The sequence below is a fragment of the Crinia signifera genome, chromosome 4 (assembly GCF_055691185.1).
Source record: "Crinia signifera chromosome 4, ASM5569118v1, whole genome shotgun sequence".
NCBI lineage: Eukaryota > Metazoa > Chordata > Amphibia > Anura > Myobatrachidae > Crinia > Crinia signifera.
The window spans coordinates 143,516,145-143,541,196 of record NC_139220.1 but is presented as its reverse complement, the minus strand read 5'-3'; the positions used below and the strand labels follow the sequence as shown (position 1 = coordinate 143,541,196).

The window sequence follows — 25,052 nt, the reverse complement described above, 5'->3', positions numbered from 1 at the left end:
TCAACATGATGAATGTCAACATTGTCAATGCTGACATGACAAGCATATTGAAATTATGACCTTCACTATACTTATCCCTAATGATAAAGATTACCTCACTCACATGTGTTGTATGTCACGCTAGGCTTGGTTTGGGGAACTGGCAGGTGATGTGTAGCTGAGAAAGCAGTGGTTAGACTAGGATGGAACTAGGTGGACGTATATAATGTAGTGTTCATTCTAGCACCCGCCATCTTTGAAAACCCATGCAGACAGCGACACCCCAGGCAGGGAAGAGGAACTGCATGGGTTTTCAAAGATGGCAGGTGCTAGAGTGAACACTATAAAGCTTTCTCATGAAATGGTTGAATGAGTTAATCTGAAGGAAGTATCGCTATAAGATTAGATGATGAAGATATAAGAAGATGGAGGACACTGAAAAAACAGTTTAGCAGAACATTCAAGAAAGGCAATACAAGATGAAGCATATATACGGTACACAGGAATAAATAAAGGCACTTGGAAACTGTGAAGACTTGTAATTTATAAAAGAAGCCCAAACTGAAAAATATTCGAAATAGTTTGCTGACTCGTGATGAGAATGAACCTGAAGAATACTGGGAAGAGGTTGTAGGGTGTAATTGAAAATGAAGCTGAAGAATAATGGAGATGGAAGGTTATAACTGAAGACGAATACTGAAGAATACTGTGAAGAGATTGAAGACTGTGGCTGAAGACTGTAGCTTCAATACTGCATTACTGGGAGTTGACTAAGTCCCATGATGCTTTGCACAAGAGGTCAGAGGCTGAGAGGCTTGTGCTGAGCTCTGCTTGGTGGAGCTCATCATATTCTTCTTGGGCCCATGGAGGACAGCAGCAGCAGCCTTGTCATGGGAGGGTTTTTAATCAGAGGCAGAACTGAGCGCCTGTCAGGGCTCCTACAGAGTAAGGTACAGAGGGACAAACACAGGCTTTTCATGTAGTATATTATATATATATTTATTTATGTGTATATTAATTCCCCCCCTGCAGTTACTCATTGACCAAGTTTATACTGCCTTTACTTTGAGATTTGACAGTGTAATATTCTCCCGTGCAGTCTGCGGCCAGTAATGACAAGTGGGAGGGAGCCCCCCTGTCTAAAGTGCCCCGTTCCCCACGAATGCTTAATCCGGCCCTGAGTGGTGTTACTACTGTGGACATTGGAGGTTATTCTAATTCAATTGGTCCCCTGTGCGTATGCACAGGGGACCGATTGTCCTCGACTGAGCATGCTACTAGGTTTATATGCGCATCTGCAGCCACTCGCACACAGAAGTCTGGGTGTGGGGCTTGGAAGAGTGGGCCTGGGAATTTGCCTATGGGAACGCCTCGTTTCATGGGCGTTCCCATGGTAATTCCTCAATGATGTGGGTACGGGTGCGGGCAGCTGACGTCTTCTGCCCGTCTGCTTCCTCCCGCACAGGGTGCTCGCAGGTCTGAGACACCTTAGTGGTGTCTCACGACCGGCACGCGATGGACGGACGGTCGGCCTGATATTGCGGATCCTACCTGCAGCAAGTAGGACCCACGTCTCGACCAAACGAGCGGCGGGTACGTGCATCGGATCGGAGTCAGATCAACGAAATGACAAAAACCCGAACATACAATCGGTCGGTCGGTATTGTATCAGGATTGACGGCATTGAGGGAAAGTCATCCTGGTGTGTACCCGGTAGCTCTCGAGGACTGGAGTTGGCTACCCCAGGCATAGAGCATAAAGAACTCTGGGGCAGATGTATTAAGCCTTAACAAGAGATAAATCTAAGGGTGATAAGGAGAGATAAACGTCCAGCCAATCAGCTCCTTACTGACTTTTTTCAAACACAGGCTGTAACATGGCAGTTAGCAGGTGATTGGCTGGACGTTTATTTCTCCTTATCACCCTTAGATTTATCTCTTGTTAAAGCTTAATACATCTGCCCCTCTATGTGGAACAATGTGTACAAGTGGCACTGTGTGATGAACTGTAACATACCCTCCATGACACTCTCCTCCATTAGGTACAAAATGCTCTGTTCCTGGACTTCCCTCTTAATTTATGATTGCCATCACCTGTGTTGAACTAGTTCATTTATAAGAAAGGTGTGTCAACACAGATGACAGCAATCATATAAGAGGAAAGTCCTGGAACAGAGCATATTGTACCTAATGGAATGGATCATGTTGGAGGGTATGCTGTAACATGAATAACGGATACTACTGCATACCCTCCAACATGACCCATTGCATTCGGTACACAATGCTCTGCTCCTGGACTTCCCTGGTAATGTAGGATTGCCAGCACCTGTGTGGAACTAGGTAATTGATGAGAAGGGTGTTTAAATTCAGGTGATGACAATCATACATTACCAGGGACGTCCAGGAACAGAGCATTGTTTACCGAATGCAATGGGTCATGTTGGAGGATATGCTACTGTGGGGTGTAATTTGAGTTAGTACTTACATGTGGCGATAACCCTTCCCCATGAAGCCACGCCCCTAAATTGTTGGCACCTTCAAAGCGCACTGTCCTATTTTAAGTATGGGGGGCACCAATTCCCTTTCTGGCACAGGGCACCAAAATGTCTAGTTACGCCACTGCTATGGGCAGCTCTACTTCTTGTGGCACCCTGCAAGCCAAATGCAGGTAACATGGGACACTGACGTTGTGGCCCCCAGGAACCTGCTCCCATACCTCACAACATGACCCTCTCCAGGAGGGACAACATGTTTTGGTACTTCTGTAGTTTCACGGCGCCAGCATGGCGCCGTGCTACTTCCGGGTTCTACGCTCGCCACGAAATATGTCAAAAAAAGTAACTTAACTCCATGCCAACATGGATAGTTCATACCCCCACTATCCATGTTGGCATGGAGTTGATTTTAAATAGCGTGGCGAGCGTAGCGAGCCACCGAGCCCGCAGCGTGGGCGAGCGAAGCCGTGAAACTACAGAAGTACCCATGTTTTATTATCTCTAAATAAATGATTGCTATCACCTGTGGTGATATACCTTTCTTACCAATTAACCTGTGTAAAACAGGATATGGGTATACATATTAATTACACAGGTTCTGTGGCTTGCTTTCACCTGGTTTTAAACTGCCACACCTCAAGACTCCATTTCACCTGGTTTTAAACTGCCACAGAACCTGTGTAATTAATATGTGTCCCGGATTAAAGGGATGAGTTGGTCACCCTACCCATACCGCCCAACATGACCCTCTCCAGGAAGGACAGAATGCATTGCTCCTGGACTTTCGTCATACCTCCCAACATGACCCTCTCCAGGAAGGACAGAATGCTCTATTCCTGGACTTTCCTCCTAATTTAGGCTCACCATCACCTGTGTTGAAACGCCTTTCTTATCAATGAACCTATTAAAACAAGTGATGGCAATCCTAAATCAAGAGGGAATTCCAACAACAGAGTATTTTGTCCCTCCTGGAATGAGTCATGTTGGGAGGTATACTTTCATCTTAATGCAGTGGTCAGGGAACTCGGTCCTCGTTACCCCATGCAGTGCATGTTTTGCAGGTCTCCTCACAGAATCACAAGTGAAATAATTAACTCCACCTGCGGACCTTATAATATGTGTCTGTGAGTAATTAGTACACCTGCTGGGTTACCAGGAAAACATGCACTGTGTGGGGGTAATGAGGACCGAGTTCCCTGACCACTGTCTTAATGTATGATTACCTCCATCTGTGTTGAACAGGTTAATGGATGAGAAACGTGCTTCAACACAGGTGATGGCAATCATACATTCAGAGGAAAGTGCAGGAGCAGAGCATTGTGTCCCTCCTGGAGAGGATCATGTTGGGAGGTATGCGGACCGTACATCAAACTCTGCATTCCGGAGCTTCTAGTGTCTGGTCCGGGGGCTGTCCTATCTGGGAGTGTCTTGTGAGGGGAGCTGCCTGTGACAGCTGTCACCTGGGAGAGGAGGAGGGAGAGAATAAAGCCTGCCTGCCTGCATGGTCAGGGCATGTAGCAAAAACCAAAATGGTCCAGACCACACGGGGAGGCTGTAATCTCCCCTTCCTTATGTCCCTGGTGAAAGCTATCACAGACATCCCCCCGGACAAGACACCCCCAGGATTTTACTTTACCAACTTTCTAGTTTTGCCTGGGTATGGGTGAAAACCGGACCAGGACAAAACCCCTGGACCGCCGGACCGGACATCAAACTCTGCATTTTGGAGCTTGTAGCCTCCGTTCCGGGGGGTGTCCTGTCTGGGGAGGGGGAGAATAAAGCCTCCCTGTATGGTCCGGGCATGTAGCAAAAACCGGACGGTCCGGACCACACGGGGAGGCTGTAATCTCCCCTCCCCATGTCCCTGATGATAGCTATCACAGGGACCCGGGACCCCCCCCCCCGGACAAGACACCCCCCTGACAGGACCCTACAAGCTCCGGACTGCAGATTTTGATGTCCTGTCCAGCGGTCCGGAGTCTAGTCCGGGTCCGGTTTTTACATAGTCCCGTTTTGCCTCTCACACCACTAGTGACAGCCCTAGCTACAGATCTGTATAATTACCTGTAAATTATATATCACTTATTTATTTTAAATAAGTAAATTCAAATCGACTTGTTTGTGGGAGTCAGGTTAATGGACACTGTAGTGTAACAATATAAAGAGAGAGAGAGGAGGTTTCCTGACAGGTTTAGTTGAGTTATTAGGATATAAAGGCTAATTTGTTATTGGCTGTTGTGTGTTCACCACCCATCTTTGTATTAGTTATTAAATAACCATAATTGCGGCTTTCAAAATTATCCATTTCACGTTCAATTAAATACTAGGGACCTGTAATAATAATTATTATTGCACGGTAAAAGTTACTCTAGAAGAAGCACACCTGGAGAATACTAAAACAATTAGAAACAGCAGCGCCTACTCCCCTTCCATTCCTGTAACACTCCCGTCCCCGCTAGACCGGACATACAGGGCCACGTACTTGGATTTGCCTGTTTAACCTGGAGGAGACTTGTAATACCGATCATGTCTTCAGGAAGGGGGGAGCTGCAGCCTGAGGAATGCAGCAGCAAAGTTATTGTGTGCCTCTATGTGTGTGTAGTACAAGCTGTGTGTGTATCATCATCCTCTCCCACAGCACACACAGCCCCTCCCTCCTCCATACCACATCAGTCCCCCCTTGGCGCTGCACTGCTCTGCTACTTAGCCCATGACAATGCACTAGGGCTAGGCTCTGTACGGACCGACCGGGCTGCTGCTACTCTGCCTACTCAAGTGGATTACTAGGTCCGGGGAAAAGCTGCGCCTGCCATGCCCGGCGGCAACTAGAGGGACAACACCCTACAACTTGTCAGCCAGGTCCTGCTCCGCCGCTACACAGAGCCTGTAACTTACTGCCAACGCCATGGCCTTTGTCAGCGATGAAACAGCGCTGGAGCTGGATGAGATGTCAGAGGATGGGGAGATGATAGGTGTGTACCTTCCTTTCTCAGTTTTGTAGCTGATGTAGTGGTTGGGGGTCGTAGTACAGTAGTGATATTAGGGGGTAGTAGTAGTACCGTAGTGGTGGTGGTGGTAGATTACATCCTTCAAGTGTACAGTAACTACTGAAGTGTAGTAATGGAACTAAAACTGTTAGTAGTAGTTACTATATAGCAGTTTTGCTCCTTCTTTCTTTTTCTTTTTTACTTCTTCATATGCAATGATGCCAGCATAGTGAGGGTGATACAGGTCAGTGTTGTTGTTAGGAAAACATTTTTAGTAGCTGTTAAAACTTTTTTATTTGAGTCAGAAACTACTTCTCCATTATTAAGTTATGGGGTTCTTTTGGTATTCTGACTTTTTTTTACTTAGTAAACCCTCTGACGTGCAGCCTGTCACTGACTTCCAGAGACAGTCTCAGATTTGAAAGGGAATGGCCACATTTGTAACTCCGGTCAATTTCCCAGTAGAAAATGTAGTGGGCTATGTATCAAACCCATCCTTCCTCTAAGTCATTAAGTAAGGTATGTTCAATGCTATTTAGCAAGTATATGATATCCGCTAGCCATTATCTTCTGCCTTAATGGCAGAATCAAAGCACACCGGTGTGCCCGTACGGTATATTGGGACATTGTGGTTGTGTTCTGAAAACCCTGACAACTAATGGTGATTATTGGAAGAGCTATAGATTTAATAAAGAGGCACTTGATGTGCCCTAACACTTCTGGTAATAAGCCCAATATTGTATTTTCTATTTTGGTACTTGTTTCCTAGCACGGCGCCCGTCGTAGGTGATCGCATACCTTAACTTAAGGTATGCAATGGACGCGACCGACGCGATTTTAGGGCTATTTTTCGCCTTTTCCCCGACAATTAAAAAATCGCGTCCATCGCATGATGGACGCGATTTTACATAGGGAACAATGTTAAATGGGCCAATGGACCCGATTTTTCATTGTATACCTACCCTTATGGGTATTTTACATGACAAATCCACCCCCATTGTTAACGCCACCCCACAATGAACGGCAACCCAAAGTGTGGCGAGCACAGCGGTACGCGTCCTCCGACCTTTTCATACCCCCCCCTATCCACTTCGGCGTGGAGTTGATTTTATATAGTGTGGCGAGCCCGAAGCGTGGCGAACGCAGCGTAATACCTGTGAAGTAAAACACCTATGAAGTAAAACAGCGAAAACACCCCATGTCGACATTTTGACTGTCGACCTTATGCTTGTGTCAACCTAATGGCTTGTTGACCTAGACCCATTTCGACCTTTCTGCATGTTGACCCAATGCTTGTCGGCCTAATGACCGTATCCTGTTAAATTGGCAGGATTTTTTTTTGTTTAAAACATTGATGAACAGGCCCCTTAATATATTGATTATATTATAAAATGTTGACTTCTATACTTATTCTTTACTAGTAAGTATTGGACCTGCTGTACTGCTAGACTGCGTTTACTTATCCGGTGTAATCATATGCCATAGAGAGAGTAGGAGCTCCCACTGCATATAAAGTAAAGGTGCTCATACACTAGGCACTTGCAATTTGGACACTTTTCATGTAATTGTGACAATTTAAATCACATGAAAAACATCCAAATTGCATGTGATTGACATCAGGTCCGATGCGATAATCGGTTCCGTGTGCATGGTATCGGAGCCTAAAGATCGCATGCAGGTAAGAGAAGTCACATCGCCAGGCAGGCTTCGCTGGGATTGCATATGATATGTTGTATGCAAATTGACTGTACGTGGTGTAATCTATGTGACCCTGCCACCCATTAGGTTCCTGGGCGGGGGATTTAGGGTGACTTCTCCCATCGGGCTGCATGTGCACACTTCTACAGGAAGCATGGAGTTGCAAATTTGCTGGAAATAGATTTTAAAAAATGTCTTAAAATTTGGAATGGTGCAGGTGAACATTATTGCTTGCAATAGCCTTCACAATGATGGGGTATTGATTAATAGGCAAATGACCTAAAATCTGTAAATCATGTAATTTTCACTGTAGTTAAGAATGTACTGTATAATCTAGACTGAATCACAGGGCCTAGTGCAAAGTTGGTAAAAAAAAAAAAATAGAAAATGCTGTAATATGGCATATTACCCCCACAAACATAGCTATACCTGTCTTGGAATGTTGAATTATGCATTTGCAGGATTTTCATTTGCTTTATGCCAGATCCAGGACATGTATTTGTACCTGTGCTGTACAGCAGGTGCAAAATATACATTTCTTATTAACAGGTGTATGTGTTGTCTGTTCCATTCCCACAATGGCCATAACTGTGTGGAGTTTGTATATTCTCCTCAAGTTACTGAAGGTTTCCTCCCGCAATCCAAAAATATACTGGTAGGTAAATTGGCTCCCAACAAAAAATGACCCATGGTGTGTGCATGTATATGTATTAACCGCACACTATATGGGCCAAGTGGTTCTTATCTGCCATTCTATGTTTCTAAAGCTCGGTACACACCAGACAATATTTTAATTTGAATTTGCTAATAATTACCATTTGTTACAAAAAAATCTTATAATCCTAGTGTGTACTCACTACCTGGCTAGCGATGCACACTCCCTGTGTTCACTAGCCACATTCCTTGTCATCTGCAACACAGTCTGCGCTATCAATGTCATGCTGCATTTGGTCCCCCAACAGTGCTCCCTTGCTGCCAGCATCGGCAAGAGAGTATGCATTTACCGATGCCAGATCCCATTGCTAAAGTTCCTGCAGGGTACACACATCGAGCATAATGCAGGTTGGCTCGCTGAGCACAGTGGCGTAGCTACGTTTTGGGCGCCCCCCCCCTGCCATTAGGGGGGGCACCTGCACCCCCCCCGCCGCCCATGCAAACCCCCCCCAATCCCCCGCAGCCTTACCTATCTCGCTGGTCCCAGCGGCTCCGTTCTTCTGCTGAGGACCACCACAAAATACTAAAATCTACCCCTCATTTCCTGATCGCTCTCCTTCCATCCTAACTCATATCTCCAACTGTCTCTCTGCTATCTACTCTTGGATGACTTGGATTTTAGACTTAAAATATCAAACACTAAGCTGACCTCTTCCGACCCTCCTGCATAAAACCTGACCATCTCTCATCCTAACCTGTTTATGCTCACCTCTCCCCCTTCTGTGTTACCCCTGTCTGTCTAACCCTCCCCTTTAGAATGTAAGCTCTCATGGGCAGGGCCCTCTCTCCTCATGTGCCTTTCTTAGAATATATAAACCACTGCCACCCTGATAATTGCTTCAGTGTCCTGTCCCCTGATGCAACTATCCGTATTAACCATGTACTTGTCCTAAACTGTCTTGTAATGTAATGTAATTTGTTTTGTGTTTGCTCATAACTATGCTCTGTAAAGCGCTGCGGAATTTGTATGCGCTATATAAGAAACTGTTAATAAATAAATAAATAAAAAATAATAAAATGGCCGCCCCCATTCAGCAGACAGTTTCAGAGAACTGTGTGCTCTATGGGGGCGGCCATTTTGTGGTGGTCCTCAGCAGAAGAATGGAGCCGCCGGGACCGGCGAGATAGGTAAGTCTGTGGGGGATTGGGGGGGGGTGTAACTATAGCACCGCAGCCCCCGGCGCCCCCACATGCACAGCGCGCCCCCCCGCGGTGGCTGGGGCTGCGGTGCTATAGTTACGCCGCTGGCTGAGCAGCAGACATTTGCTGCTTAGCAAGCACATAAACCCCCCCCCCCCCCTGCCGAACGTAGTAACAAAATTAGCAGCCCGCACCCGAGCAGGCATTGGCCTGCCTGCATTTCCAGGGGAGCGCCCAGCATTTTGATGGGGGCGTCCATAAAGTTGTGGGCCCCCCTCCCCCCGCTCTGGTCCTGTGTCCGCCCCTCCCTCTACGCAGCGAATGGCCCGATGAGTATTGCTGTACGCTGCCAGATTTGCACATGCTCTGAAATGCACAACCCGACCATCAGGGCTGGGACCGAATTCAGATTGCAATTAGCGATCCTGAATCTGCCCAATCCTGTCCAATCATGTAGTGTGTACCCAGCATAATTCTTTGTACTTATCTTCATGTAGATGATATGCATGTTTGTTTATCAATAGGACATATTGCAAGATCTTTGCAACCCGAAAATAACCTTTTAATGCTTTTTATGACACTTATTATACGTCTGTGATTTTGTTGTAATACACTCTCTAAAGATCGCGTTTTTTGTTGAAAAATATTGGTACATTTTAATTTGGGGGTTTGTTTATAGTTAGAGTAATAAATGAATAGCTCATGGCAGCGGTAATCTGATTTAAATCCATGTTTGCCAGAAGCTATCTTTAACTGAATCTTATTCAACAGTGTGGAATGCCAGTAGGGCTCCGCCTTAATAAAAGCAGAGCTGGGATCTTTGTCATGGTTCCGTTATACTGCAACCTAGGACTGTGCTCTAGAAGTTATTTTTGTTAAGGGCTGAAGAACAATATATGTGATTCAGTGCGCCATTTGTTCAGGCATGTCTATGATTAGTGGTGTAGCGCTCAGATCATGGAGCTTCATGCACTTCCTGTAACAAGATCAAATCAGTACGGCGGAGCTTGCAAAATAGCATCATAAAGGTCAGACCCTGCCTTGCTGAGAGATGTTGGCTGAATGCTTTCAGTTCTACTTCCATCTAACATCTGGGTTTCATTATTATGTAAACAAGAGTCTTTCGTTTAATTGCACAGAAAATATAACAAAACAGGTGAATTTCAATCTCCGATTAAAGTTTGGGATTCATTCTTGAGAAAACACAATGTGATTTTATGTTGTAATATATTAACGGTCTATTTTAAAAGCATTTACTGCCCTCTATCGCATTAAACCTCCTGAGTATTAGTGCCTTGTCCTAATGAACTCTGTAGAGGAGAATAATCATTTGAGTGATTAAATTGTGCATGGTGCAACTGACTATCCTAAAAAGCTATTTAAAAAAAAAACAACTTGTGTGGCAGGCAGGAAAAATGAATTGTGAAATGAATGAGACAGTATGAGTGACCTCGCCCAGAATTTAACCCTTGGGAGACCTGTTGCTTTATGCTGTGTGTTACAGAACAAGATACTGCTATAACAATTATAGTGATGTGGGATAATACACTACATTACAGAGTTGCTTTCTATGTCTACTATAAGCATGGTTTATAAATGCATACTGTACATTACTGGAATAATTGTGCATTTTCATAAACTTCATGTGTAATCAAGGCAATTGTGTTTTGATTATTGTTGTGTGGAAAATCCACCTAATGGACTTTAATTTAAACAATTATTAAAAGCTTTAATTTCTTTTGAAATCACTTATTTGTTGATGTTTACAAAAGTTTGTTCTCTTTTTGATGCTACTACCAATTCATATATTATTAACCCCTTCCTGACAGAGCCAGTTTTTGCGTTCCTGACAGAGCCCTTTTTTTCAAATCTGACATGTCTCACTTAAGTGGGGATAACTTTTTTTTGCTTTTACTTATCCCAGTGATTTTGAGATTGTTTTCTCGTGACACATTGTACTTCAAGTTAGTGGTAAATTTTGGTCGATACAGTCTGTGTTTTTTTTGTGAAAAATACCAAAATGTCGTAAAAAAATGGAAAATTTTGTGATTTGCAAAATGTTAAATTTTCTGCTTGTGAGACAAATAATCTTACCACTCAAAATAGTTAATAACTAACATAGACCATATGTATACTTTATGTTGCCATCATTATTTCAACCTCATTTTCATTTTTTTGGACACTAGGAGGCTTACAATATGAATAGCAAATTCTCAAATTTTCAAGAAAATTTCAAACACTGATTTTTTTTAGGGACCAGTTCAGTTCTGATGTGACTTTGAGGGACTTGTATGTGAGACACCCCCATAAATGATGCCATTTCAAAAACTGCACCCCTCACAGTATTCAAAACAGCATTTTGGAAGTTTGTTAACCCTTTAGGTGTTTCACAGGAATTAAAACAAAGTGTAGGTGAAATTTCAAAATTTCTTTTTTTTTGCAGATTTTCAATTTTAATACATTTTTCTAAGGAACACAGCAGATTTTACTAGAGAAATGTGACTAAAAATTGATTCCCCCAATTCTTTGGTTTTCATAAATATCCTATATGTGGCCCTAGTGTGCACGGTGACCAAACCACAGGCTTCATAATAGAAGGAGCACCTACTTGATTTTGGAGCCTCCTTTTTATGAGATTATTTTTTAGGCACCATGTAGGTTTCTAGGCACCATAAGATGCTAAAAGTTAGGAACCCCCCCCACAAGTGACCCCATTTTGCAAACTACACCCCTCAGGGAATTCATCTAGGGGTATAGTGTACATTTCAAACCCCCAGGGGTTTCACCAATTGTGGTACAACTGGGCAGTGAAAATGGAAAAAAAAAAAAATTTTCATTTTCACAGCTCAGTTGTATCAAAATTGGTGAAACCCCTGGGGGTTTGAAATGTACACTATACCCCTTGATGTATTCCCTGAAGGGTGTAGTTTGCAAAATGGGGTCACTTGTGGGGGGGTTCCACTGTATGGGTGTTTCGGGGGTCATTCAACCAGAATCTGTGCTGCAAAATCCAAATATCACTCCTTCCCTTCTGAGTCCTGCCATGCACCCAACTGGTATTTTTTGGTCACATGTGAGGCATTGCCGTACTCGGGAGAAATTGGGGCACAGATTTTGGGGTGCTTTGTCTCCTTCATTCCTTGTGAAAATGAAACATTTTGAGCCAGAACTGCATTTTTGTGTAAAAAAATGTAATTTTTTACAGAAAAATGCAGTTCTGGCTCAAAATTTTTCATTTTCACAAGGAATGAAGGAGACAAAGCACCACAAAATCTGTGCCCCAATTTCTCCCGAGTACGGCAATGCCTCACATGTGACCAAAAAATACCATTTGGGTGCATGGCAGGACTCAGAAGGGAAGGAGTGATATTTGGTGGTGGAATGAATGGTGGGTGCTATGTCGCATTAGCAAGACCCCCCGAAGCACCAATACAGTGGAACCCCCCCCCCACAAGTGACCCCATTTTGGTCATCAGCTTTGGGAGGGGGGCTGGCGCTGCGGCTGGCGGGGGGTGGGAGGGGTGCTGGCGCTGCGGCAGCCGGGTGGGTGGGAGGGAGGGGGGCTGCCGGGTGGGAGGGGGGGGGGCTGGCGATCGGTGGTGATCGGTGCTGTACTTAACAGCACCGATCACCACCGATCACTGTGTTACCGAGCGGCTTAGCCGCCGGTAACACAGAAAACGCTGCAATTGACAGCCAATCGCAGCGATCGCCGCGAGGGGGGATGTCTGCTGTCAGGGACAGCAGACATCTCCAAACTGTCACCGCGTCTATAGACGCGGTGACAGTTTAAAACCATGACGTATATATACGTCTTCGGTCGGGAAGTACCTCCCAACCATGACGTGTATATATACGTCATATGTCGGGAATATCTTTCTATATATATATATATATGTGTGTGTGTGTGTGTGTGTGTGTGTGTGTGTGTATGTATGTATGTATGTATGTGTATATATATATATATATATATATATATATATATATATATATATATATATATATATATATATACATATATGTGTGTATATATATATATATATATATATATATATATATATATATATATATATATATATATACACACACATATATATATATATATATATATATATATATATATTTCAGTACTTTTTTTTTTTTTTTTAACCCATTTCATGCTGCTGCTGCTGCGGCTTGCGGGGGGGGTGGGAGGGGGGAAGCGCTGCGTGCGCTGAGGCTGCCTACTGCTGCTGCTGCCGGGGGAGCTGGGGGAGCTGCCGGGTGGGTGGGAGGGGGGTGCTGCTCATCGGTGGTGATCGGTGCTGTACTTAACAGCACCGATCACCACCGATCCCTGTGTTACCGAGCGGCTTAGCCGCCGGTAACACAGGAAACGCTGTGAATGGCTGTTCAGATTTGAACAGCCAATCACAGCGATCGCCGACCGGGGGGGGCACCCCCCCTGGGCGGCGAGGGGGGATGTCTGCTGTCAGGGACAGCAGACATCTCCTAACTGTCACCGCGTCTATAGACGCAGTGACAGTTAGAAGCCATGACGTACATGTACGTCAAATGTCGGGAAGTACTTCCCGACCATGACATACATGTACGTCAAATGTCGGGAAGGGGTTAATCATCCAAAAATAAGTGCTAAAGACACAACAAGGGAAATTTACTAAGGCGAATATGACTGAAATAGGCATATTCGTAGGCAGCTGTATGGAAATATGACTGCCTACAGGCTACACGTATTTTTGGCATTTACTATGCCCGAAATACACCCATTTGAATTCTTTTGACAGATGTATTCGTATTTCTAATCAGGAGTAGGAATCATGTATGGTGCTTCATAATTTGCTAACCAGCCTTATTTATTTATTTATAAACTGTTTCTTCTATAGCGCATACATATTCCGCAGCGCTTTACAGAGAATATTTAAACATTCACATCAGTCCCTGCCCCAGTGGCGCTATACAATCTATATTCCGTACCACATGTACACGCACACACAGACCTTCTAGGGTTAATGTGTTGGGAGCCAATTAGCCTACCAGTATATTTTTGGATTGTGGGAGGAAACCCACTCAAGTACGGGTAGAATATATAAACTCCGCACAGTTAGGGTCATGGTGGGAATCAAACCTGTGACCTCAGTGCTGTGAGGCAGTAATGCTAACCATTACAACATCCGTACTGCCCAGGCTCAAAAGCCGGTCCTGGTTCCAAAAATATGGGGGTCAACCAGCCAGCAGGGTAATGCCACAGCCGGGGAAAACTATTTATATTGCTTCCCCTGGCTAAAGCTTTTACCCCCCTGACTGGTCAGCGCAGGCAGTGAACCTGGGAGAGTGGGGACCCCCCCCCCTCCAGGATTGACCCTGCCTGGGGCTGTCCCCGGTGCCCCAGGCGGTAGGCACCAGGCTGATGGCAATTGTGTAAAAAAAAAAAAAAAAAAAAAACAGATGGAACTATGAGACTCAGCAAGCCATTCCCGCATACTGGGACTTGGAGAACCACAAAACCCAGCATGCGGGGCATTAATGGTCATGCTGGGACTCTGGGATTTCAGAGATCTGTATAGAAATTTGACCTTTTTAGTCCACTATTCCAGGAAAACTGGTCCCCCTCCCAGAAAGGGGGGCAACCCTCCCGGCGAGCTGTCTGACTCCCACGACCCGCCCCCTCAGTGGGGGCCTGTGGGTGAAATTATGCGAATCGTGTCATTTCAGTGCTGCCCACCACAGTGTAATGCCTGAAATACTGGCATTACATGGCGGGGGCCTGGCTAAATGATGCAGCCGCTTTGGACACGCCCACAAGGCACTCTCCCTTCTGTTGCTCTGCCCCCGCCACACCCCCTTTCTGCACCCAGCAGTGGCCCTGCCTCACTGAGCTGGCTGCCTTCTCCCGGAGAGGGTAGCCAGCAAGTATGCAGTATTCCAGTGTGTGACATGTTGTGCAGTGTGGTACGGTGGCTGTATAAGAGGACATTCTTACTGTCTGATTTAACTGCTAATTTCTCTACTAATACTTACTGCATAGCTTACAGTGCTTCAATCAACTATATTTGAACTCCACCTGCTTATTTGTTAGACATTTCATCACCAATACAAGGTTTGCATTAGTAATATCAAAGTAACTGTTAACACCTAGAAGTCAAATAAAGGGCTGATCTTCTTTGCTAAACCTGGTTACATTGAATAAATGTACTGTGTAATCTACAGTCTGGTCCAAACTGTTAACACTGGTGGTGCCATTAGTACACTGTCAGCCATGTATATCCCTCCAGGTACTCAGAGCCAAGGCATCAGTCACACAAGTTCACTCTCAGGCCTACTGCTGCTGGTGCTGAATATGGTGATCGGTTATTCTAAAGCCCCCTACACACTAGACCACTAGAGGAACTGCTGATATAGTTAACTGTGTCAGAGCTGCTGCTGGTCAACTAGATGGTGCGTACACAATGAACAATCTGTTACCAATATCTTTCAGTGACATCACTCACAGACGTTAAACATGCAGGTCATTGGCCACAGATAATGTTGACCTGCAATGACAATGACGGGGGTCGTTTACTATGCATGGGAATGCTCAACGATATTGAGTGATAGCTTTTAAATTCTCCTCTACATTGCATAGGTGCCCAGAAACTAGTGCGATTTTTTTGCCGATTCCGACAGATCGGGCTGAGAAATCAGGCCAAATCGGATGTTTGACATCCCCTCTGACTCGATGCACGGTCCCGTGCAATTGGATTGGAGTGGGGTGGTCAGACGGGCTGCTTATTCAATTTATCGGATCGGACCCATCACTGGCACATCGCGGTGCTTTTTAGCACCCGCAATGTATTGGATCCGATCCCAGGTGTGTGCAGCAGCGGGGTTCGTGGGGCGGGCAGTGGGTTGGTGCGGCTGGGAAGGCAGTGCTGGGCAGTCAGCGGGGTCCCTGCGGCTGATGGGCAGTCAGCGGTGGGGTCCCTGCAGTGGATGGGAACTAGTAGCGCTATAGGCGGGAAGCGGCTGCTGAACGTGCAACTATATTTTGAAAAGTCTGGCCGACTGTTTATTGGCTGAGAAAATTCTCTCAATCAATGGCCTCCCATCTGATTGGCTGAGAGAATTCTCTCAGCCAATAAACAGCGGGCCAGTCTTTTCAAAATATGGTTTTACATTCAGCAGCCACTTCCCACGCCACCAATACTGCCGCTGACTGCCCATCTGCTGCAGGGACCTCCTGCCCGCCCCGCACAGACCACGCTGCCTGCCCCTGCCAGCTCCCCGGGGATTTACATGCAATAAATCACATGCGATTTATTGCATGTAAGTTTGTCACATCAAGTGCTAAATCATAAGTGAACCTGCCGGGGGCTCTCAAGGGCAAATTGGTCCGACTTGTCCCTGAGACCCGATTTTTACATTGGGTCCAATGTTAAATGCCCCCCAGACCCCATTTTTCATTGTATAAGCACCCTGATAGTTAATTATGTGAAATGGCCCCCCCATTGTTAACGCCACGCCGCGATCAATGCCAACCCGAAGCATTATAAGCCCATACACTCTCTAGGCGATTTTGGTGTTTTAAGTTATACCCTTTCACACCAGAAAATTCAGGGACCCACCTGGGAATATGGCCCAGGGATCATGCCTGGGCCATCATTCCTGAGTTGACCCCTTTCACACCAGAAAGTCCCTGCTTCAGACTCTGGGCAGGATGTTCTAACATCCGCACCCCAGCTCCGTCCCCCTTTGCCGCCCATTGCATACATAATTATCACATATGCTCTAACATATGCGATAATTATGGCAAAGGACAGCTCTTCCATTAAGAGCTGTCCTTTGCGGTGAGTCGGCGGGTACCATGGGGTCCCAGCGGCTCCTTCCCTTACCCGGCGCTGCTGCTGCGCCAGGCTCTCCTCCTGCCTGCACCTGGAAGAGGATCATAGTGCAGGGAGGAGGAGGTCACAGGTCCAGGCAGCACAGCTCTGTGCTGCCAAAACACAGATGAGGGCGGCGGGTGATGCGGGGCGGTGGTGGGTCGCGGTAGAAGCCCATAGGCTTCTATGGGGCATCGCCAGATTTTTCTGGTAATGCCCCCCGTCGCGGTAACCCGGCGGGGGATGTTTAGAGCATCCCAAAATGCTGTAAAAACCCAGATAACAGGGTTTTATACCGCATTTTTAGTTTAGAGAATCTCCCCCTCTGAGAGAACAGGATATAGTTTATGAGGTTAATTTGAAAGGCCTTTTTTCATATATTTTTTTTTTTTACTCTCATTACCTCTATGAACTTTGCCTGCCCATATGGGAAAAGGGATTACATTTATTTGACATTTCCCTACAATATGGTTAAATACGGCATCTTACAATAAAGCTAACATCAAATCTGATACCCCGATGCAGTCCTTTAAAGGACAAAATGCGTTGGGTACCTCTTCTTGATCGTGAAAAACTGTTGAAGAATCTGTTGGCTTGTGCCAGTTAATATTTAAGACTTTTTTTTTTTTTTTTTTAAACACCAGATAAGACCTCTGCTTTGTACTCTGAATATTGGAAAAACTACATTATTCACATTGACAACCATTATGGACATTTATTACTAGCGTCAATACACTACTGCAGGGGTGGCCAACCGGTCAGAGGTAAAGAGTTGAAAAATATCTGTAGTGAAGCTAAAGAGCCAACAACATGCGCGTGCCAAAAAAGGGGCGTGGTCTATTTGGACCCCTTGGGTGGTATGCCTGGAAATTTGTATACTGTAGGTCCTATATTGTATATTTCTGAGCTTCCAAATCGCATCCCATTTGGGTGTAGTGTTCCATCACTATAATGCAAAGGTAACATTAAAGGAGTCATACAATTGACAGATGCAGAATGTATACTATACAATAAGGGCACACTAATTACTACTGTTTACAGGTACATAACCAAATAAAAAGCCAAAATATATGTTGATTCTCATCAGGGAATAGGTACAGGTAAGTGTACATTCGCAATCCCCAAACTTTATTGTGTTGAGCAGTAGTTTTGAAGCCATAGTTGCCTTCCCTCTAGAGCCCCCCCCCCCCCCTCCGTCACTCACACACACACACACACCCCTGGTCTCCCCCCCCCCCCCCCCCCCAATCACCTTTGCTCCCCTGACCCGGCCACCAGCTGCCACTCATTTTACAACAGCAGTGACGTCGGCGGCAGGCTCGAGTATGTTCGGGGGGACTTGGGAGCGCTCAGGCACCCGAGTCCTCCCAAGCCGCCGCGAACATCCCCCAGCCTGCCACCGACGTCACTGCTTAATGTGACAGGCGGATAAGGCAGAGGGGCAGCAGCAGCAGGGAAGCTAGCGGAGATATGGGGGGGGGGGCCTTCCAGGAGCTGCACTTTAACAGGGGGAGAGCCGGGGTTGGCAGGTAACAGGAACTGCATGGGTTTTAACATTTTCTAGCTAAAAACCTACTGGGGACAAACATTTTGCTTAATTTATGTATATTGTCATTTCATGAAATGGGCATGTTACAATGTAATACATCTTGTTAGTAACCCACAAAAATAAATTGTACAGGCAGAAAGTAATGTTTCCTAAATGCAGCTTTTAGATTTGTTTTTTTGCAACTTTCCCATGTATTTTCATGATATAATAATTATACGTAAACAATATGACTCTGGCTTGTGACATGCCATTTGGTCTGGGGACTATAACGCTACATACCTCGTGTGCTGCTTAGATGTCTAGTTTGCGCTTAGCATTTCCACTGGGACTATACAATTGAAATGTATTATTTATTTATTGACCGTTTCTTATAGAGCGCACACATATTCCGCAGCGCTTTACAGAATATAGTTGAACATCACATCAGTCCCTGCTCCATTGCAGCTTACATTCTATGTTCCCTACCACATGTACACGCACACACAGACATTCTAGGGTTAATTTTTGTTGGAAGCCAATTGACCTACCAGTATATTTTTGGATTGTGGGAGGAAACCGGAGTACCCAAAGTAAACCCACGCAAACATGGGGAGAATATACAATCTCCGCACAGTTAGGACCATGATGGGAATGGAACCCATGACCTCAGCGCTGTGAGGCAGTAATGCTAACCATTACACCATCCGTGCTGCCCGTATGCATCTGGAAAGAACTATTTAGTTTAGGTGCAAGAAACCAGAGTACTTGATATATGCTTCCCTTGCTATAACACAGAACGGGGAGCTGAAGCTGAAATAACCATTATGTATGTATCTTTCTATTTTTATTTCACTTTCATAATGCAAATTTATTGAGAGGCATCCCCCCCCCCCAAAAAAAAAAACAGCAATGTGTAAGAGACAGAAAGGCTTTAGTGGCTAATAGTCAACATGACAAGTTGCTTCAAGGCCCCACAGAATGTGTGTAGAGTTTGTAGTTCTACAACTTTCTTTTTTTTACAAAAGCTGAGGTACTTGTTTCCTAGCACGGCCACAATCGCGGGCATCGGGTGTCATTTTTAGTGGTATACGACGCGACCGACGCGATGCCCCCGATTTTCCCATTGAAATGCATTGAAAATAGTCAAAATCGCGTCGGTCGCGTCGTATGCGGCTAAAAAAGGCTTAAATGGTCCAGACGCGATGCCCACGATTTCCCCATAGGAAACAATGTTAAATGGCTCAATGTACCCACGATGCCCCCGATTTGTCATAGGGAACATTGTTAAATACCTCAATTTCACCAAATCATCATAGGGAACAATGGTAAATGGGCCATAAAGCCCCAAAAACACCCCAGAACAGTGAAATGTCCCCCCAAAAGTACTTTACGCCACCCCACGATCAACGCGAACCCGAAGCGTGGCGAGCGCAGCGGTACGCGTCCTCTGACCTTTTCATACCCCCACTATCCACGTCGGCGTGGAGTTGAGAATAGAATAGTGTGGCGAGCGCAGCGAGCCACCGAGCCCGAAGCGTGGCGAGCGGACGCGGATACCTTCACAGGTAAACGCGTCCCTTTGCGGCCTTCACAGGTATCCGCGTCCGTTTGCCACGCTTCGGGCTCGGTGGCTCGCTGCGCTCGACACACTATTCTATTCTCACTCCACGCCGACGTGGATAGTAGGGGTATGAAAAGGTCGGAGGACGCGTACCGCCGCCCCTCGCCGGCTCGCTGCGCTCGCCACGCTTCGGGTTCGCGTTGATCGTGGGGTGGCGTAAAATACTTTTGGGGGGAAATTTCACTGTTCAGTGGTGTTTTGGGGGGGTTTATGGGCCATTTAACATTGTTCCCTATGATGATTTGGGTAAATTGACCCATTTAACATTGTTTCCTATGGGAAATCGGGGGCATCGCGGCTAAATTGAGGCATTTAACATTGTTCCCTATGGAGAAATCGCGGCCATCGCGTCGCGGCCATCGCACCCGATTTTTTTAGTGCTTGCGATGGCCGCGATGCCCCCGATTTTTTCCTCACGATGCCCACGATCATGATCGTTGTGGCCGTGCTAGGAAACAAGTACCAAAGCTGATTTTAAAGGCTAAAAATTTAGTTTTGAGTGGAATTCGGTGATTTGAAATAATATAAGGCCTGATTCAGGTTGACTTGCTAAGTAATGTAAATTAGCTGCTTAGCGAGCCATCTAACACCGCCCGCTCACCAGATGAGCGAATTCCCACCCCACTAGCCCCTTGCGAACATTCCCACCACATTGTGAATGGATGTTTAGCATAAACATCCATTCCCACTGGATCGTATGAGACCTGTTGGAGCACAGACTACTGTTAGTGGTATATTAAGTATGATAAATGTAACCACTCTCCTCCCCCCCCCCCCCCCCCAAAAAAAAAGGAACACTTACAGTGTATCCAGATAATATACCCAGCGCTTCACTTTTTCCACATTTTGTTATGTTACAGCCTTATTCCAAAATGGAATAGATTGTGATTTCTTATTTTTTAATAAATTAGCAAAAATCTCCCAGAACATTGTTTTCATGTTGTCATTATGGAGTATTGTCTGTAGGGGGGGGGGGTTGGAATTACTCAATCTTTACTTTCAGGATGCACTGTATGGGCGGTATTCAATTCCGCCTGTGAGGGAGTTTATGGGGCGAGGATGGCTTGTTTTCAGGGTGGATCGACAAAAACAATCTATACTCCTGCAGAAACCCCTCACTCGCGTTAGTCAATGTTCCGGGAAAATCCTCGCCGTCAGAGGACGGTTTCCTTTAAACGGGGAGGTTCACCGCAAATGCAGCGAGGCCACTGAATTTTGTGGCGAGCCTCGCTGTTTTAACCAGCGAGGTGGAAACGGCGAGTGAAGGGGGATGGGGGGTGTAGTTGAATACTGCCGATGAGCTATCAGCACTGCTTTAAGTCAGGGCATTGAATATGCCATTTTATATGTGTACATATGCAAGTAAGCGCACTTTTTACTCAGCTCAGACTCTCATAAGGACTGCATACAAAATTGTGCCAATGTGGGGGGGTTTCATCAATCGTATACTTTTTCCTCTTCGATGTCGCCCTTCCAGGGCCAGCTCTACCACTAGGCAGCTTTATGCAGCTGCCTAGGGCGCCAGGTTCTAGGGGGCGCCACCAAGTCTGCCTATCAAAAAATCAATGATGTCTGTAACGATCCTTGTTGTAATTAATGCAGGTGACGGCTGTGGAACTTCTAAGACCTCACCTCCATACTTTCTCCTGAGGCATACTTCCTTACGTTGCTGCCCTCCCTTCCTGTACTATGTCATGAGTGGCAAAGGGGAGGGTTCTGGTGGCCTCCAGGGAAATCAGGGGGTCTTGCCCACCTTCCTGGGGGGCCGGGTGGACCACTCAGTTTTTGGGAGGCTCCCTGCCATTCTAGAATGTTAGGCAACATTGCATTAAAGGGTTGGAAAATGGTTATTGGTGGCAGTATTGGGGGGGGGGGGCGGGGGCGGCAGTGGGTTGAAGTTTTGCCTAGGGTGCTGAGAAGCCTTACACCGGCCCTGCGCCCCTCATACATTTACCGGTAGTATGGCTCATTATTCTCTAACTTGACAGAGGAGTGAAACTCTGCATCATAGGGGCCATTTCCCACAAGTAAAATTGTTTATCTTTAATTTGTAGAACATGTTGTATTAGTGTATGTATAACTTGCAGTGCCTCTCTTTCCAGTGTTATGAATATTAAGGGAGTAAATGTTCTTCATTCATACTACTTTCCTTTTCTAAAATAAGTGTAATGGAAACATTTTAGACTGATTTGAGTGGTAATTATATCATAGGAGGTATCCAGAACAGTGTTGGGTTCAATTTTTACGGCTTATAAATGTCAGCTAGAAGACTGCTGCAGAGCAACAGATGCTGCACATGTTTCTTACTAATCACTGCAGCATATTACACTTTTAAAATACAAATATTTGTCCTTGTAACTATACGATTCACTTTACTCAAAATCCCAGCACTTTGTCCCTCTATAGGTGTCCACGATCCATGTTCCCTACCCCCCCCCCCCCCTTGTCGGGATTTTGGCGGTCGGGATTTTGACCGCCGGGTTTTCATACCAATCCCTCCTTATGGTGTGTACACATGGTACAATGCAAGGCTTTTTACCTTGCGCTCCCGGAACAGCTCTAATCGAAACCCAGATAGACAGGCATGCTATCTGGTCTAAAGCTCATAACAGACTGTGCTTTTTAAGGTGAGCAGTTACCAACACACCTGTCACGAATCATCTAGGGAAGTGGTTAACATAAGCTATGAAATATATGTTAAAACAGGCTGCATGAGAGCATGTGACCACAATAAGACTAATTAAAAAAAATGTATCTAATAAACAATATACACTAAACATCGGCACTCACCTTTCCTAGTTTTGGGCTGCCCTATGGCTTGTGACCACATTGTTTAAACAGACATTCTAGGGGCTCTACACACACACTAAATTAACTGATATTAATGAATAGTGGAGATTTAGTTCATAATTTGATCAATGCATTTAAGCCTGCAGCCCCCTTCACGGGACCCCACTTTTCTGCAGGTCCTAACACTATCACTCAAAATGGCTACAATATACATAGCTATGACCTGAATGATAGATAGATAGATATATATATTATATTCTACTTTATATCATATACGTGTGTGTGTGTGTTTGTTATCCTGAAGAAAAGACATATATATGTCTTGAAATGTCGATATGACTAAATAAACCTCACCATCTGTTTCACTACAAGCCCACCGAGTGCTGCCTGCAGTCATTCTCAGTGAATGGAAAAAAAAAGAAAATGAAAATATAAATATATATATATATATATAATGTACCAGTCTCTCCCTCTCTCCCTCTCAATATCCCTATCTCCCCCCCCCCCCCCCCTGAAAAAGACATATCTTATGTATGATGTAAAAAAAATACCATTTATTAGCTGTTCGCTTCCTCAGAGGGAAAAAGCTGAATAAGTGCTGCATAATAATTAATAAAGTACTAAACACACAAGGCCCGCCCGCACGGGCAGTTTTAAAACACGCACTAATTCCACTTGTTTGTCAATTTATGTTTCTCTTATTAGTATATTTAAAGCAAGCAAAATATTAAAAAAGTTATATTTTATGTTTGATTATTTACTTGGTGCACCACACCACGAAAAATCTTTTTTTCTTCTTCGTTGTGTAATATGACTTGCAATTTGTCTGTGGTAGTACACCCCCGAATCTACTCTCGCCTGTTTGGTCTCGATAAAGAACTAATAGGGGGCCTCTACATTATTTGTAACTAATAATCCTACACAGGGGGAGATTCTCTAAGCAAAAAAATGTAGTAAAAACCCCGTCATCTGGGTTTTTTATCGCTTTTTGGGATGCTCTAAGCATCCCCCGCCGGGTTAACGCTATATGCCTTTCGGCTTCTACCCCCCCTCACCTGTGTTTTGGCAGAACAGAGCTGTGCTGCCCGTACCTGTGACCTCCTCCTTCCTGCACTATGATCCTCTTCCGGGTGCAGGGAGGAGGAGAGCCTAGCGCAGCAGCAGCGCCGGGTAAGGGAGGGAGCCGCTGGGACCCCATGGGACCCGCTGACTCACCGCAAAGGACAGCTCTTAACGCAAGAGCTGTCCTTTGCCATAATTATCGCATATGTTAGAAAATATGCGATAATTATGTATGCGATGGACGGCGAAGGGGGGACGGAGCTGAGCCGCGATTTTTAGAGAATCTCCCCCACAGTCTTGTGCGATTGTACCAAACACAATCTCTCATACTGCTGAGAGTCAGCTGCTGATATGGAGGTGTAGCAGCTTCTTACCCGGCAGAATGGGGGAGTCCTCCCCCATTCTGTCATATATCCAATGTCGGCACACCCTCTAGACAATATTATATTTGAAAGACATATAAAATATTGAGGGGCCTTGCTGTTGATTTAAAAAAAATTCCAGTGAGATTGGTCCTTGTCTCTTTTTGCAGCTTCTTACCTATTTAGCGATCTACTGCTAATATTCCATGTTTGCAATGGGGTGGAGGTGTAGTACTGGACAATGACACGGCCATGAGCCATTCTCCCAAATGAAGAGTATACTGGCTATACAAACCTCAATCTATCTTGAAAAGAAAGTCCTTAAATGATTCTTCTTTTACATTGTAGTTTCTGATGAAATGGAGCAAACCATATATCCAACATATGGAACTGTGCAAGAAAATGCACCAAGACTACACACTGCAGAAATGGTAAGTAAATCTACAGTATGCATTTTATTGAGAGCTGCAGACCTATCAGATGATACTAAATTAATAGTAAATCAAACTACCATAAGAGTGAGAGTAACTGGTGTTAAGGTGTGTACACACGCTTCGATTTGCTTTAGATTCGGTGTTCAATTCAATTTTTCCATTAGACATGGCATTAGATCTGTACTTTTGCATTCGATTCAATTTCGATTTCACAGTGTAGGCACAGTGTACACATTCTATTTACTACTAGATTGTATTTGATATAGTCTTGTCTGCACAGTCTATTTTTCTATTCGATATAGACAAAACAGGAGCACACATCATCGATTGTGGATCGAAAGCATCTAAAAACCTTTTGATTCGATTTTACTTCTAGAAGCAAAATCA

General features: G+C 45.1%; 1 protein-coding gene across 1 annotated transcript in view; it reads left to right on the top strand.

Annotated features, from left to right (window-relative positions):
* The first annotated feature begins 5,131 nt into the window (after positions 1-5,131).
* The window catches only part of ANO6 (anoctamin 6), a 115,403-nt gene continuing 95,482 nt past the window's right edge, over positions 5,132-25,052 (top strand). The window contains exons 1-2 of the mRNA XM_083182656.1: positions 5,132-5,445; positions 24,580-24,662. Coding sequence (XP_083038782.1) covers positions 5,379-5,445; positions 24,580-24,662 — 150 coding nt within the window. The 5' untranslated portion in view covers positions 5,132-5,378. The remainder of the gene's footprint in view (positions 5,446-24,579; positions 24,663-25,052) is intronic.